The following is a 17,368-nucleotide window of genomic DNA, read 5'->3' as shown; positions in this document are numbered from 1 at the left end:
AATGGATTTTGAGGAGAAAAAAATATGGGGCAGAGAGGTATGGAATAGAAAATAAATACAAATGTAAGCTTCTTTGCTTATCCTATATAATAAAAGCCGAGGTGGCGTTGCGCAATGCTTTTGTGTGATGTCACAAGATGGCTACCATGATGTCATCACAAGATGGTCACTACAAGATGGCTACCACAAGATGGCTGGCAGGGGAGGGCAGTTGTGGGCGATCGGGCCAGCAGGGGAGGGCAGTTGGGGGCAATTAGGCCAGTAGGGGAGGGCAGTTTGGCTGGCAGAGGAGGGCAGTTGGGGGTGATCAGGCTGGCAGGGGAACAGTTAGGTGTCAATCAGTCTTTCAGGGGAGTGGTTAGGGGCAATCAGGCAGGCAGGCAGGCGAGTGGTTAGGAGTCAGCAATTAGGATTGTGAGAGGGTTTAGGCCCACAGGGATTGGGCCTAAACTGGCAGTTGGGGTCCCAGATTAGAGAGGGTGCAGGCCAGACTGAGGAACACCTCCTTCCCATGCACAAATTTCACTCATCGGGCCTCTAATTGTTTTATAATCACAACAAATGAGTACAGTGAATACCCTGTACAAAACAACACAATAAAGATTCAAGATCAAGGTGTTCCTTTAGGCAAGGCTCCTGAGTCTCCATTCCGGTCAAGGGCATGTACCTCAGTGTTGTTCCTCAGTGTCCTATGGTACTCACTGCAAGCACCTCTGAGAGAAAGGTGCCCTTGAGTTTTGCCCGCTATCAAACAATCTAGGCTCTCTCCCAATGAGCCCGGAACTGGGGTTCAGTTCAGTTGGAAGTGGGGTTGGAAGTGGGGTTCAGAGCAATCTGGAGCTTTTATCTCCTTCCCGCTAGGACAATCCAGCGGCACAGTAAAATGTCCGTTCTCTGCGCGAAATGTGCACGCCTCCGAGACTTCCTTTTGCTGCTCCCCTGGGTTTCTGCCTTACAGCCCAGGCTCCCTCTGTATGAGCCTGGGTCCTCAGGGTCTGGCCTAGAACTGGGGTTCAGTGCATTCAGAACTGGGGCTCAGCACAGTCCGGAGCTTTTATATCCTTCCTGCTAGGGAATGCCAGCTAGGCACTCAGTCTCCGTCTCCTCTCCGGCTCTGTTCTCTGCGCGCTCGCAACGTGTCTCAGTACCTTAGGCTTTTACAGCTCCTCTGATTTTCCTTCTGGTTTTCTCTTTTCTTCTCGTAGAATTTCCAGTCAGTAGACTTTCCTGTAGTTCTGGGTAATGTCCATTTTGTATTTTAGTTGTATTTTATTGAAATTGTTGTGTGAGGCTGCAGTTAGGGGTTTATCTATGCTGCCACCTTGGATTCTCCCTCAGATCAGTATTTCTTAAAAATACATCACTATATATATATGGCTAATATGTTAAGTTTCTGACTCTCCAACTGGTCATATGATGTGCACTGACCACCAGGGGGTAAACACTCAATGCAAGAGCTGCAGTGACTTGGCAGTGGCGGTTCTCAGGTGATGTACCCCAAAACCAGAGAGGAGAGAGCCCGATTTCTTTTTTTTTTTTTTTTTTTTTAAGTAAGACTAATGTTTACTGAGCGATACAGGACTGAGTACTGTATTCACCAGGATGGAAATGCACCCCCACCCCCACCACCCCCAAAACCCAGAGACTACAGTACTTAGGAGTTACACGCAACGGCCATAACTGCTGAATATCTGTTCGTAACAAACAAACCATAGCATATTTATATTGTATCACATCGAGTGATTATAGAAATCCATTTGTATATTGCTTGTATAAAATCTTTTTTTTTGTAAAAAATATTTAAAAAATCAAAACAAAAGAAAGTATTAAAAAAAAACAAAAACATGTGCAGTTGAGAGCCCTGCCTGGACAGCCAGTCTGTAAACATTCAGTGAGTATGTGCTTTGAAAGGGCGCCCGTGCCTCGCGCCACAGCAGCTCCAGCAGGGCCGGCGAGGTGCGCCCCGCTGCCACTCCGGGCAGGACCCAGCTGGACCACGGTGGGTAGGCACAGCAGAGCCTGGCACTGTGCCCTTCTCCAGCCTTGCATTGGGGTCAAGGTCAGGGTCAGGGTCAGGGCTGGGGGCAGGCAGATTGCAGTTTCACTCTGAGTTCCATCCTCAGCCGAATTTTGGTTGCAACTCATGGCTTTTCCTGGCTGCTCGGAGGTCCTTTGGGTGCATGCCCTGGCAGAGAGGCCAGAGAAGTGCACACAGCTGCCTGGTTGGGCGTCTCTCCGGCCCAGAGCCTCTGTCCTGCCTCCTGCAAGCCTGGCCCCAGGCAGAGCAGGCCCCCCTCAGGACTACTTTGGTCTCAGTGCTTGGTCCTGGGTTTCATCAGCCTGGGCTTCCTCCCCTGCTGTGGCTGATCGGAGTTTCACAAAAAAGCAGGGCCAATGCTGGCTGTGCTGAACCTCATTGAAGAGTTTTTCATGCAGCAAGGAAGAGCCCCCTGGGACCCTCGGCCTCCTCCCTTTCCCCGTCTCCTCCTCCTCTTCCTCCTCCCAGCCCATGGTCACTTCTTCTCCAGCTGCCCCAGCAGTGGGTTGCCTTCTGAGTTGGAGGTCTTAACGCTGTCAGTCCTGACGATGCAGGTGGGGCGGTGCCGTTGAGCATCAGGATGAGCTGCTGCCGCTCCTGTTTCAGCTCCTTGATCTGGGTTTTCAGCTCCGCGTTCATGAGCTCCAGCCGCTCAGATTCCCACTGCAGAAACTCCGTCCGCTCCTTCTTCTTGTTCCAGCATCGGGCTGCCACCACTTTGTTCTTTTCCCGGCGCCTTTTCCTCCGCTCCTCTTCCTCCTCTAGCTTGCTTTTCACAGGTTGAGGCCTCTTGCCCGGTTTCACCTCCAGGAAGTGCAAGGGGGTGATCATGGCCCCAATGTTGCGGATGTCAGCGTATTTCAGCTCCTCTGCAGTCAGGGCTGAGCTGGGGAGTCGAGTCAGGGGGCCGAGCCCTGGCAGAGAGCCCGCAGTCACGGAAGGGTCCGGGATCTGCCCCGGCATCACAGCAGGAGGAGTGGCAGTCCAGCCGTGCAGAAGCCACGGGCAGAGGTGGCGTCCCCCGGGGCCGGGGCCCGGCTGCAGGCGACGTGCCCCCTCAGCACCGCTGCCGCCCGGCCGCTGAGCTCTGCCGGGGCCCAGGCCCGTCCTGGTCCGGGAGCCTCCGCTGCGCCAGCACCGCCACTGCTGCCGCTGCAGCATCCACCACCGCCAGCGCCTCCCGACGCGGCTGCCGAGCGTCTCTCCCGCGGGCTGTGGCGGGCGGCCCAGAGCCCGATTTCTTGTGGGGCAGTGTGATTCCATCTTCAGCCATGGGTTATGTTGTTGCTGGGGCACTGTTGGCCCTGAATCTGGTTTATGGCACACTTGCATTTGTGTTCCACACCCTGTAAGACAGCAACTTTGCAGAGTGCCCTCTCGTGTTCTGGGACGCTTGGAGGGGGGCTATTGGAGAGCCAGTTTTGGCATGATCTCCTCAGGCCAGGCCAAGGGACCCCACCTGCTGGAGGGACCCCGCTCACTCCAAAGATACTGGGAGGGACCAAGGGAGGTTGGCTCCAGGGCGTGTCCATCCTGCCTTGCCCAGTCCTGCCCCGCTGGCCAGCTTCTAATTAATTTCCTTTCAATGTGCACAAATCTGTGCATCAGGTCACTAGTATATTTCATGTCAACTTGATGTAGAACACACTTTGGAAAACTATATCTCAACATATTCTCATTTCCAGGAACTCAACACAAGTTTCTTAGTGACATATATTAGAATCTCATGTCTTTCATGATGTAATTCACTTAACCATCCAGTTAATTTGAATATCTGTGTGTTGTGTTTTGTTGTCTTAAGGCAAGATGTAGCTGGATAGGTTTCAACATTACTGGCCTAGTTTTATAACTAGTTTCTTTAGGAGCTGAGAGGGAGATGATTTTTGTCTTTTCATTTCCACTGTTCTCTCTGTACTTTTACATAGATTCTAGTTTTTTTTCCCCTTGAAAAATAGAGTTTGAGACTTAACACTTCGCTAATAAGATGAAAATCTGTTACTAAGTGGGTCCCCTTGAAGTCTGTGCTGCATCGTTTTTGCTGGACAGGGTCAGAGCTCCTTGATGTAAACTCTGTTTAGGCTTTCATCTTGGATCGTTAGAAAGGAAAAACATGCACATGTCTTTTTCTTTTTTGATGTCTTACATTTACTTTTACTCTGTATTATGAAATTACTTTATTATAAAGGGAATTTTTCCGTAACAGGATTTACTTGTGTAACTGTGGCTGTTATTATTTGTCTGGATTAGCTGTTAGTGACCCAAAGTGTACCAATTTATATGAAAAGTAACTATAGATACTTTATATAACTGTTTCCCTAGTAGCAGGAATGAGAAACTAGTGTGTACTGTCTTAGAAATAATAGAAATGTTTAATGGGGAAATTTGGATGTCCCAGATGCCTAGAATTCTCCAGCTGTTGGCAGTTTATTTCTCATACTAGTGGCCTGGTGCATGAAATTTGTGCACATTAAAAGGGGATTAATTAAAGGAAATATTTTAATATTGTTATTTGTTCTTTCTCTATAATAGAAGTGTTAGAGATGAAAGAGTTAGTAAAATGTATATGAAAATCTTCCTCCTGTCAGAGTCTGGGGTGCACATGGGACCCAGGGTCAAGTCCCCACTCACCCATGTGCGCTTCAAAATTGTGTGAGATCCAGACCCGGTTGCTTCACCCTTCCATTGGGCTAGATCCAGACTCGGCCGGTCCCACCCTTGTTAAGCCCTGCTGGGCAGGGGGGTGAGGGGGTGGGGGGTGTCTCAGCCTCAGGTCCCCTGACCTGGCGCCTGGAGGGGGGGTGCAGCCTCAGGTCCTCTGTCAAGCCCTGCCAGGTGGGGGGTGCAGACTCAGGTCCTCCGGCCTGGTGCCAGGATGGGGGGTGTGGCCTGAGGTCCCCAGGCCCAGCACCGGGGCAAGGGGCGCACCTTGAGGTACACTGTCAAGCTCCGCCGGGTGGGGGGATGTAGCCTCAGGTCCCCCAGCCTGGTGCCAGGGCAGGAGTCACAGCCTGAGGTTCCCTGACCTGGCTCTGTGGCTGGGGGAGCAGCCTCAGGTCCCCTGGTGCACCTTGAGGTTCCCCATCAAGCCCCACCAGATGGTGGGCACACCCTGAGGTCCCCTGATCTGGTGCCAAGGTGGGAGGCATGGCCTGAGGTTCCCCATTAAGTTCTGCTGGGCGAGGGGTGCGGCCTGAGGTCCCCCAGCCTGGTGTCAAGGTGGCCGGGGGGTGGGGGGGGCACAGCCTGAGGGTCCCCTGTGAAGCCCCACTGGGGTGGGGCGGGGGTGGGCACAACCTCAAGTTCCTGATGATTGCTTGTTATGGAAACTTCGCCTCTGCTGTGGGCACTGCCATCTTTTTGGCGGAGGTACGGTCAATTTGCGTATTCCCTTTTTATTATATAGGATGTTTCAGTCCTCATCCTCAAAAGCTAGGGCTAAAATCCTGTGGTTTCATCTGAAATAAGCCAAACCCTTATATAGTCATTATTTTCACATGATGCCATTCTTTACTAAGTGAGCTGACTATTTGAAGGTCTAGTTGGGTAGCCTGCCTGCCCCTTTGCTATTTATTGATACATGCTCTTCTGGGGTGGGACTCCATACACAAGCCATTCCAGGACTATTGCCCTGGAGGCTGTGGATGCACAGACGTTTTTTGTAAGAATCTCTTGCATGATAAAACTTATTTTTAGGTTAAATCCAGTTAACTGCCATTTGAAAGAAGTGTGAGACGTTCCCATTTTAATTGTTTTCTAATAGGAGGACCCAGATTCTTGCCTTCCAACACCAGTGCCTTTCCGGTGGAGCTTGGTAGAAGGTGCCTCACCCTCTTTTTTTAGTTTAGTTTTGTTTCAATTACTATATAAAGGGACAGACAGTTGAGGCTGTCACAGGGCCATTGAGGCCCCCCCCCCCCCCCCGGCCAGTGACTCTAGTCTATACCCAACTGATGGTATTTACAAGTGTCAATATACTCTGGCATTGAAACAAATCTGAAATTAGCTCAATATGGATAAAATGTTTGAAACACCAAGTTTTTTCTTTTTTGCTTTCTTTCCTTATGTTTGTAACTTTACTTCCCCATGTGAACTTCAGCACTTCTAAAGAAAGCAAAACACCACAGTTAACAAGGCATTAAAAATATTAGTTTAAAAAAATGGCAGTGTTTGCTCTAAAGTTATGACAGTTTCATATGCTTTTATTGCTAAGGTCTAGATTATGTGCTTTGAATTTCGTGTTGTGCTATTAAGTTTTTTGTATGCTTTTAAAGAGAAAATGTGTCATCCGTTTTGACAGCATGGCATTTATAACCAGGTGGTGGTTGATTTTCACTGTATTGAGTTCTGTGCTTGGTCAGTGAGTCAGGTGTGTGTGGCCCTGTGGTGGGGCGGGCAGCCGTCTGTCGGCACACTGCCTTGGAGGTTTCATTTTTGTACTAAATATCTCCCCCTGGGTATTTGGCATAATACATATGAAAATGTCATAACTTCAATGCAGTCATAATTTCTAAGGGCTTTTTATGAATTTTGGTAGACTACACTTGGTTTGTAAACTCATTATTTTTTTATTTTTATTTTTTTAAATATATTTTATTGATTTTTCACAGAGAGGAAGAGAGAGGGATAGAGAGTCAGAAACATCGATGAGAGAGAATCATCGATCAGCTGCCTCTTGCACACCCTCCACCGGGGATGTGCCCGCAACCAAGGTACATGCCCTTGCCCGGAATCGAACCCGGGACCTTTCAGTCCGCAGACCGACGCTCTATCCACTGAGCCAAACCGGTCCCGGCTAAACTCATTATTCTTAGAGATAGTTTTTAAGCCCTTGCCTGTGGGAGTAGAAGGTGCTGTACTTTGAGGTTTCTTGTAGGGCCTGTAGGATAGCCCCAGAAGTGCCCCGGGGCTGGAGTTACTGCCCAAGAAAGAAAAGGACCTGCAGGATTGCAGCAGCCTTAAAACTAAACAGAATCTAAAGCCCCTCTCCTGTCCCCTTAACCCATATATCTGGAAGTCTGGTTTTATCTTCTTAATTAGATAGATTGGAATAATTTGAGAAAGTGTAGAGACATGTAATTCAATGTTTGTTGGTATCTAAGGTTATCATAAAACCAAGGACCCAGATGGGCAGTGTGCAGCCCCTTTCAGGTTTTCCCAGCTTCATTAGCATATACTTACCACCCAGGTTCATACAGAAAAGGAGTGGCAGCAGTGTTGGCAGAAATGTGGTCTAACTGCAGTGGTGTGGTAAAGGCTGTTTTGGGAAGTTTACTTTGCATTAACTGGTTTGTCTTATCATCATGGAGGTGAGTAAGGAGACATTGGTTAGTATATATAGCGTGCAGCCATCTGCTGGAGTGTGCATCTGCACCTCCATACGTGGACATATGGTGACTTTTTGTAAATGAGATAATTTTGCAAGTCTCATTGTATTTCACTGAGAGAGGGCTTAAGGTTCTTCCGTGTCAGCACCTTGGAGTTGCCTTGTTCCCTCCACCTCTCCTTCTAAGAGGCAAATAGTTTGGATGCAATAATTTACTTAATCCCCTGGTTGATACTTTTAAAGATTATTTCCAACCCAAAGTATAGCTTATAGTTTGAGGAGGTTTAATACTTCTCCATTTACCCTTTTAAAATATCTCATTTAAAAAAGGACTGATCAAGCCGAAACCGGTTCGGCTCAGTGGATGGAGGGTCGGCCTGCAGACTGAAAGGTCCCAGGTTCGATTCCGGTCAAGGGCATGTACCTGCGGGCACATCCCCAGTGGGGTGTGTGCAAGAGGCAGCTGATCGATGATTCTCTCGCATCGATGTTTCTAACTCTATCCCTCTCTCTTCCTCTCTGTGAAAAATCAATAAAATATCAATATATTAAAAAAATAAAAATGGGCTGATCAGTATGTAATAAAATAAGGACTTTAAAGAAATTCGTTCAATTAAATCATGCTACTTCTTGGCTTTGTTGGGAGCAATTCAGGTTCCTTCTCTTTTATTGAGATGACCTAGAAAAGAATTGTCAGGTTATTAACAAACTAAAAACATGCCATCTGCATTGTTACAGACCCATGAAGGCAGACATGAGCTGTGTCTGGACCAGGTTCCACATGTTGGCAAAAACCATTGAGCAGTGATGCACAGTTAGCAGAGTAGGGAAGGGAGCTGCTGCCAGTGGTAGGGCTTATCTTTGGAAAGATGGTGGTGTTTATGGTCTGTGCGCTTAGGCCCTGCACTTGGAGCGTAGGTGGGTTCACATCACCTGTTTGACATCTGTGCTTTCTCCCACTCAGCTAAGTGTGGGAGCTGCAGGGTTGGACTCTAATACCCCACTGGGCCCTTCAAAGTAGTTCCTCAGTCAACCAACATGTAAAATGTGTGAGTTACACATGACCTAGAAAAGAACCAGGCAGCTACCACTTGGGTGGCTCTCCTAAATGATTAAGGAAACACAAGGTGCTGAAGGGCTGTGATGATAACTAATTCTGAAGTTTTTAAAGTAAAGTTTTACTTTCACTTAATCTTCCCTGCTACGTGTGGAACCCAAGGATGCTTCCTGGGGCCACATGATTTTGCTCCTTTCAGTCTTTCAGAGTGCAACTCAAATACTTGATTTGAAAAACATTACTTATGACTTTTTTATACGTATATGTATATACCTATCTGCACACTTGTCACATTCCTTGTAGCTGGTGTCACTTCTGATGAACATGTTCACACATATGTGCATATCTGCACAAACAACACAATATGTGTAGCCCATGTCACTTCTGGTGGGCACCCTGCACACGATTATACCTATCTGCACATGTCAAATTCTTCGTAGCCTGTGCCACTTCTCGTGGGCATACATGCATCTGTTTGCACACAATCTTGGGTTGTAAAGGCTGTGTTCAGTGGTCACCCCATTTTCTCGTTTGAGCAACACTTCAGGTCAAACTTCCTCTGTTACCAGTGAAGGAAAGAGCCCCCTGGGGAGGTGGAGGGGTGTCACTAAACACCCAGGGCTGGACATGCAGTTCCATGTGAAGTCTTTCTTAACAATTAAAGCAACAGTGACTTTCTTTCAACTTGGCAGTTTTTGACTAATCTAGTATATTAGTCAAGAACTTGCAGTTCTTGATTTATTTCTGACTTTTATTTTTCTAACTATTTTGATAAATAGGGCTTGTTTGTATCATATTATCTTCAAAGCGGATGTAAAAATTTTTCCCTTTTGGAAGATTAAAAAAATGAAACTTTTGAAATTCCTTTCTTCCTAATTTTTAACATGGTGATATCAAAACATTGGCTGTTGTTAGTTGGTGAGTATTATAATAGGCAGTCTTGGATCAGAAAATAAGGGAATGGAAAATCAGGTGATTAAAACCAGAGAGAGATCATTCCTCACCTAATTAATTATTGATTGATTGATTGATTATGGCATTACATAATTGTCCTCAACCCCCCATTTCTATCCCAAACCCCTCCCCACATATTCCCCTACCCCTCTGTTGTTCATGACCACTAGTTAGTCTTATATGCATGCACCTTTGGTTGATCTCCCCCTTCCCCCCACCCTCCCCTACCTTCCCTCTGAGATTTGACAGTCTGATGGATGCTTCCCTGTCTCTGGGTCTGTTTTTGTTCATCAGTTTATGTTGTTCATTATTACCCCTAGATGCATGAGATCATGTGATACAAGAAATATACTGAAAAGAAACAAAAATGAGACCAGCCATAATGATTATGCTGAGAGGCAAATGAATCAGTTTGTAGTGAGTTTCTTTCTGGGCCAACAGTTCTTTTGAGTCCCAATTTCAATGTCAAACAGTTCCTTATGTGTACATGTCAGCAATGATATTTCAGTTCTGGATGGTGGACAAATGGTGGTGATGCAGGTCCGACCGTCTGTGATTTGGTTCTGGGCATCCTTCAGTGACGCACAGCTGCTGTCTGCTAGTATGGCAAGGTGTTGTCAGCATCTTCCATCTCTGGACTGTTTCTCTTCTGTCTTCATGGCTGGATCAGTCCTGTCAATTCTTCTCTGTTGCAGGAATACATATGGTTCTGGAGTTGTTTTCAGAAAATATATAAACATATTCTCAGCCAAAAGTTAATAAAGGAATATTTTCTATAAATTTGACTTAGGATCCTTTGCCCAAATGATTTTCCTTTGGCTTGTTTTGACACCATTTTATCTTTTTCATGGGTGTCTTGCTGTTAGCTTTACAAATGAAAGTTAATTTTTTAAAGTACAAATTTCCTAGATGTAATTTACTTACAGAATATTTTTCCTTACATGATATTCTTCTACTATCGCCCCCTTTTTAATTTAAATATTAGGAGGCTTTTGGAAATTTTATAATGTAATCTTTATAATGATAGCTTTTACATTTTATTTTTTTGTGCTAAAATATGACTGCTCTAGGTTCATGGCATGTTACCCAATTTTACCATGAGATGAACTGCCAATAAAAATTTTTGTTAATACTTTAGGAACAGCTTTTTGTACATTGCAATTTTTCTAGAATATTTGCTTATTTCAATTAGCCAATTTAAATTACTCTGAAAACTTGACTACTATTCTACTGTCAAACTCAACACTCTAACACAATCTTATTTTACCCTGTGTATATTAGTGGAAAGGATTATTTGCCTTCTTGAGTAGACCCTGAGCATTCCTGGTATTAGGCTGGATTTGGATATCAAATACTCACTTCCCCTCACCTTGGGTACAAGACATCTCAAACAAGTCTTGTTGCAGTGAGAGGACAGCTGCTGTCGGCCAAGTCTCTGTCTGTTACTTGGGTCCCTATTTGAGCTGTGCCTGGGAAGCACTCAGCCATGGGGGCAGGAGACCTCCCTCAGAAGGGTTGAAGGTTCAGGCCGCTGCAAATTTGGGGGTAGTAAGGGTCTGTGCCCCATCTCTGTTGACCTCCAAGTTTTCTTCTGATGGCCCCTCTGGGATTGTGCCTTTCTTTGTTTGTTCCTTTCCTGTATTCCTCACCTAGTTTAAATGGAAATCCCTTTCTCTCAGATTTCTGTAAAATTACTGTAGCCATTGTAGTTACTCAGAACTTATGGCTCTTTTCATTCAGTAAAAATGAAACAAGGGTCAGTTTTCACAGAAAGGAAGTGAATCTTGACCTTGGTATCACAAGCAGGAAATCAGCATATAAACCCTACTCATTTTATCTTTCTCTGTAATAATTTTAAATTAGGTTGTGTGGAACTGTCATCTTTGAATAATCTGTGGGAAAAGGTTTTTAATAGGATACTAAGGATGAGAATTTAGCCACGTTAATGGACTGTACTGTTTTGACACACTCTTTTTAAAAAAAGAATATTTTTACTAGAGGCCTAGTGCGTGAATTCATGCATGGGTTGGGTCCCTTGGCCAGGCTGGCAATCTGGGCTGATTGGGGCCAGCTGGCCGGGGGAGGGACTGCAGGAGGTTGGCCGGCTGGCCCCCATTGCAGGGGAAGAGGGACCATGGGAGGTTGACTGGCTGCGGGAGGTTGGCTGTGGGAGTGCACTGATCACCCTGGGGCAGCTCTGCACTGAGTGGCTGCCTCATGGTGGTCAGTGCGTTGTAATAGCAATATATAGACTAGAGGTCAAGTGCATGAAAATTCATGCAATGGAGGTGGGGTTCCTCAGGTTGGCCTGCACCCTCTTAGTCCGGGAGCCCTCAGGGGCGGGAGGTGACCTGATGATCAGGGGAAGGCAACACCCCATCACACCTCTGCTGCTGCCACTGCCGGCAGCACAAGCCTCGGCTGGCCCTGGTTACCTGAGCCTGATGGGTGTCTCTGATGGCAGGCTCCGAAGCTTGCCTGCGCCTTGGGCCAGCCCTGGGGGGCTGGAGGGACTGAGGGGACTGGGGGACTCCGTAGGTAGGCGCGTGGAGTGAACAGGTGCCTGCCACCCCGGCATGGCTGAGGGGTCTGGGTGCTGCCATCTTGTACCTGTGGGCACTGCCATCTTTAAGAGCATGACAGTCAATTAGCATATCCCTTCCTTAGTGGCTGTGGGTGCTGCCATCTTTGAGGGTGGGGCAGTCAAGTAGCATATTCCCTCCTTATTGCTGTGGGTGCCACCATCTTTGTGATGGTGTGAAGGTCAAGTAAGACTAGAGACCTGGTGCATGAAATTTGTGCATGGGGATGGGGTGGGGTCCCTCAGCCAGACCTGTATCCTCTCAAAATCTGGGATCTTTTGGGGAAAGTCTGAGAGGGATGGCAGTCGGATGTCTCTCGCAATTTGGGACTACTGGCCCCTAATTGCTCGCCTACCTTGCTGGCGAGTGGCCAGCTGGGCATGGTCATTCTGGTCTCTGGTTGTTCCACCATTTGGGTCACTGGGCTTTTATTATATAGGAGATATATTTTAGAGAGAAAGGGAGAGAGAGAGAGAGAGAGAGAGAGAGAGAGAGAGAGAGAGAGAGAGAGAGAGAGAGAGAAACATCAATGATGAGAGAGAATCATTGATTAGCTATCTCCTGCACGTCTCCTACTGGGGGTCAAGCCTGCAACATAGGCATGTGCCTTTGGTCAGAATTGAACTAGGGACCTTTCAATCTGCAAATTGATGCTCTATCCACTGAGCCATACAAGCTAGGGCTTGACACACTCTTAAAGCTACTTTTGGAGCCCTTCTCTCTGGTTGGTAGTAAAGCTGGTCACTGCAGGGTTTTTTGTTTTTAAAAAAAAAATATATTTTATTGATTTTTTTACAGAGAGGAAGAGAGAGAGATAGCTAGAAAGATTGATGATAGAGAAACATCGACCAACTGCCTCTTGCACAACCCCTTCCGGGGATGTGCCCGCAACCAACGTACATGTCCCTGACCGGAATCGAACCTGGGACCTTTCAGTCCACAGACTGACGCTCTACTACTGAGCCAGACCGGTTTCGGCAGGGTTTTTTTTTTTTTTTTAATCAGCACATTCCAGCCACTTGAATTAGATTGCAGGCCTACAACTGCAGCATGTTTCTTTAAAGCCAGGACCACTGCCATCTTCTCCACTAGAGTGTCAGCATCACCAGGAGTGGTTCACCCCTCTCTGTTGGGGGTTCTCTCACAGACAGCAGGCCTGGCACTCCGTAGTGCTCAGAATCCTCCTTGGATGGACAGTTCTATCAGTAAATAGAAAGGAAATCTCCCAGTTGTCCTGAAGAGGGAGGTGTAGGTAGGAGAACAACCACGTGGGAATATTTAGTGGCTGGCGTAGTTGGTGCCTGAACATCATTTTTCAAGGAAAGAGCGGAATTTTCAATCCTGAAAAAGAATCACGTGTGATACAAGTTTGACTCTTCTTTTGAGTGTTTTTTTTTTTAATCTTAGGGTCTGTTTTTTGGGATTTAGCTATCAAGGAATATTCAGAAGTGTGTTTATTTGAAGAAGTTTCCTGTTCCTCTTTGAGGTATCTGAGGTTGAACAGGACAGGCTGACATGAGCTCCTTAAACTCTGCCAAGAGCACACGATAGGAAAGGCCCGAGGACATGCTCCTGAATGGTGTCATTTGTTAGATGCTTAATTTCTAAAACAGTTTGTGAAGTGGTGATGACCTGGAAAGGAATGTGATGATCTACTGGCTTTGTACACAGAGGCCATGAAAGGGTCAAGTGGCGTGTGTAGGTTTCCTGTGTAGGCGTGTGAGCTCTGCCTTGGCTGGTGGGAAAGTGCTGGGGTCCATTTGTCACACCAGCCTCTGCTGGACACACAGGGGTTGGACATGAACACTGCAGCGCACCTGAGCAGGGGAACTGCCATTGAGAAGGCCACACTGGTTGCTGTGTGCACAGGGCACCCCATGAGCCGCGGTCACCTTTCACAGATGGTTCTGTGGACTGGGGAGATGCAGCCTGTGTTCCAGGGAAGGATGCCCTGGCCTTTCTGTTCCCACACGGAGTGCCTGCTCTCTAACCCAGTGGTCGCCAACCTTTTGGACCTCACGGACCACCCGTTGGCGACCGCTGCTCTAGTCTGTTCTCAGATGCGGAAGGATGACTCTGTTTTGTGGGGAGCTACCCCTCACAGTAAGAAGTGGGTGCTCTGCAGTCAGGTCCTAACTCGGAGCCAGGAGAGCATCCTGCTTCAGCATTTCATGGGCCAGCGTTTTCCACATCATATATTTTTTTTCTTAGCCATGAAATTCCGGCAGATTGTTATGCAAAAACAGTTTTGTGTCTCTGTGTGACTGGGAAGACAGCTGTTAGTCCTAATGAGGAGTGCCAGCATTACAGTCTTTCCGTTGATTGAGACCCGCGGAGGGAGCGGAATGTTCCAGATCAGGCAGTGGTGTGCGGTGAGGAGGTACCACACTGTCAGCTGGAAGCACATGCTCGGCTGCTTGCAGCGACAAGATAAATGAGTCTACTGGAGTCTGGCAGAGTCTGAGCTTTTCCAGTGTGCTGCCATGGCGGCCCGCTCCCCGTGGGACCTGAGTTGAGGGTGCTGTCTCTGTGCCAGCTTTTTCCTTTGATGGCCCACAATACCTGTCAGGGCTGTGATTTATTAAAAACATAATGTCTTTCAGCGTTTCATTAACATCAGGTTCGATGGTCTTTTGTGGAGACTTTTCCCATTAATTTAGCAGAACGATAACTGAAATTTAACTTGGCCCAGACCTCCCAAAGACTAGTCTTTAGACCAGCCCTGAGTTGTGAGCTGTTCCCAGAGCTCTGCCAGCAGTGTCTTTACACCTGCCCGCGGCCTCTGCATGGAGGAGGAGCAGCACCTCATTCTAGTCAAGCTCTGGCTTGTTTTTTAAATAGGGAGTTCAGATGGGTCACTGGTCCGGTGCTCCAGGTTCCCCATTTCCCCCTTTCTGCCAGTGTCACACACGATGTCCCTCAGTGTAGCATAGCGGCTGATGTTTGGCAGTGTAGCACCTAGGAAGGGGACGTGACTAGCGTCGGGTGGGCAGAGGTAGAGCTGCTCAGCCAAGGTGCACAGGGCACGCCATGAGCCGTGGTCACCTGAACATTGACAGTAACGGATTGAAACCCACCTGACAGGGACTCAGTACAAATTTGTCGCTGGTGGAGCAGTTTTAGGTGTAAGGTCTGGGTAGCACCTGGTTTTTCTGAATTTGAGTTTATCTCTTGTTTAAGCTCTAAGAGAAATAAAAGTAGTTTGAAATTATTGAAAGAAATGATGAGGTTTTATATATAAGATAGTATTTATTTGTAGTTAATTTTTTTGCCTCTGTAAAAAATATGGCTCTTAAATATTCTGGGAGGCTATTACTTAGGGCCAGAATTGTCAGGAATGGTGAGATTGTTTTCTTGATCCTTTCTTGTTATCTTTATTTTATTTTGCTTTTTAAAAATTATTTATTTTTTAAATAAATTTTTATTGTTCATATTATTACAAATGTTCCTCCCCCCACCCCCATTACTCTCCTCCACCAGGTTCCCACCCCACCCTCTGCCCTTTCCCCATTGTCCTCATCCATAGGTGCACAGTTTATGTTCAGTCTCTTCCCACATTCCCCTCTCCCCTTTTCCCCAAGAATCGTCAGTTCACTCCCCTTCCATACCTCTGATTCTATTATATTCAACAGTTAATATTGTTCATCAGTGTTTTCTTTTTAATTTCCTTGGTTTTTAGATTCACTTGTTGATAATTACGTATTTGTTATTCATAATTTTTATCTTTATTTACTTTCTCTTCCGAAAGAACCCCCTTCAGCAATTCATATAATTCTGGTTTGGTTGTGAAGAACTCCTTTAGCTTTTTTTTATTAGTGAAGCTCTTTATCTGGCCTTCGATTCTGAGTGATAGCTTTGCTGGGTAGATTATCTTTGGCTGTAGGTTCTTACTATTCATCACCTTGAATATTTCTTGCCATTCCCGTCTGGTCTGCATGGTTTCTGTTGAGAAATCAGCTGACAATCGTATAGGTGCTCCTTTATAGGTAACTACCTGCTTTGCTCTTGCTGCTTTTAATATTCTCTCTCTGTCTTTTGCTCTTGGAATTTTAATGATGATGTGTCTTGGTGTGGTCCTCTTTGGATTCCTTTTGTTTGGAGTTCTGTGCGCTTCCTTCCTGGACTTGTAAGTCTAATTCTTTCCCCAGGTGGGGGAAGTTTTCTGTCACTATTTCTTTCAGTATGTTTTTGATATCTTGCTCTCTCTCATCTTCTGGGACCCCCATAATTCTGATGTTGGTTCGCTTGAAGTTGTCCCAGAGGTTTCTTACATTATCTTCAATTTTCTGGATTTTCTTGCCTTCTTGCTTCTGTGGAGGAGTGTATTCTGGCTCTTTATGTTCCAAATCTTTGATTTGATTCTTGCGATCTTCCATTCTATTTTTAGGACTCTTATAATATTTTTTTATTTCAGACAATGTATTCTTTATTTCTTGTTGATCCCTTATCATTTCTTGTTGATTTCTTATTAATTCTGGTGGATTCCTTTTCATTTCCTCATAGGTCTTATAGACCTTTTCTAGGAAATTCTTGAAAAACCTTATAAGTGTAGATTTGAACTCTATATCCAGTCGCTTTTTGTCCTCCATTTCTTTCGTTTGTGATCTATTTCGTTGTCTTGACATTTTCGTAGGTTCCCTGACAGGACGAGGTTTCAGGGTGGAGCCTATAGCCTTGGCTTCTGTCAGCCCCGCCCTCTCTGGTTCCTGAGTCTCATTAATCCCCAGGGTCCTTCAGTACTCGTTGCAAGCACCTCTGAGAGAAAGGTGCCCTCGATTTTCGCCTGCTACCAAACAGTCTAGGCTCTCCCCCAATGAGCCTGGAACTGGGGTTCAGTTCAGTTGGAAGTGTAGTTGGAGATGGCATTCAGAGCAGTCCGGAGCTTTTGTTTCCTTCCCGCCAGGGCAATGCCGCGACACAGCCAACCGTCCCTTCTCTACACACAATGTGCGCGCCTCCTTTCGCCGCTTCCCTGGGTTCCGCCTTACAGCCCAGCTCCCTATGGATGAGCCTGGGTCCCCGGGGTCTGGCCTAGAACTGGGGTTCAGAGCAGTCGGAACTGGGGCCCAGCACAGTGGGAGCTTTTATCTCCTTCCAGCTAGGGAACGCCAGCCAGGCACTCAGCCGCCCCGCCCTTCTTCTCTGGCTCCGTCCTCACTGTGCGTGCTGCGTGTCTCCGTACCTTAGGCTTTTACAGCTCCTCTGCTCTTCCTTCTGGGTTTCTCTTTCCTTCTCGTTGTAGAATTTCCAGTCAGTTGACTTTCCTGTAGTTCTGGGTAATGTCCATTTTATATTTTAGTTGTATTTTATTGAAATTGTGTGTGGCTGTGGCTAAGTGTTTACCTGTGCAGCCATCTTATATTCTCTCTCCTTTCTTGTTATCTTTAAAGTTTGTTCCTTCTTACTGAGGTATA

General features: G+C 46.5%; 2 protein-coding genes across 3 annotated transcripts in view; one reads left to right on the top strand and one right to left on the bottom strand.

Moving 5' to 3' along the window:
• WDR37 (WD repeat domain 37) overlaps nt 1-17,368 on the top strand; it is a 76,245-nt gene that overhangs the window by 52,730 nt on the left and 6,147 nt on the right. The window lies entirely within an intron of this gene.
• On the bottom strand, nt 1,618-3,214 carry LOC118702443 (jun dimerization protein 2-like). The gene is given in 2 exon segments (XM_036408375.2): nt 1,618-2,605; nt 2,608-3,214. Coding segments are annotated over 2 exon segments (684 nt in total). The 5' UTR covers nt 3,200-3,214; the 3' UTR covers nt 1,618-2,513.

The sequence above is a fragment of the Pipistrellus kuhlii genome, unplaced genomic scaffold (genome assembly GCF_014108245.1).
Source record: "Pipistrellus kuhlii isolate mPipKuh1 unplaced genomic scaffold, mPipKuh1.p scaffold_m20_p_1, whole genome shotgun sequence".
NCBI lineage: Eukaryota > Metazoa > Chordata > Mammalia > Chiroptera > Vespertilionidae > Pipistrellus > Pipistrellus kuhlii.
Note: the sequence above shows the minus strand (reverse complement) of the source record. Positions and strands in the feature narration are given on the sequence as shown.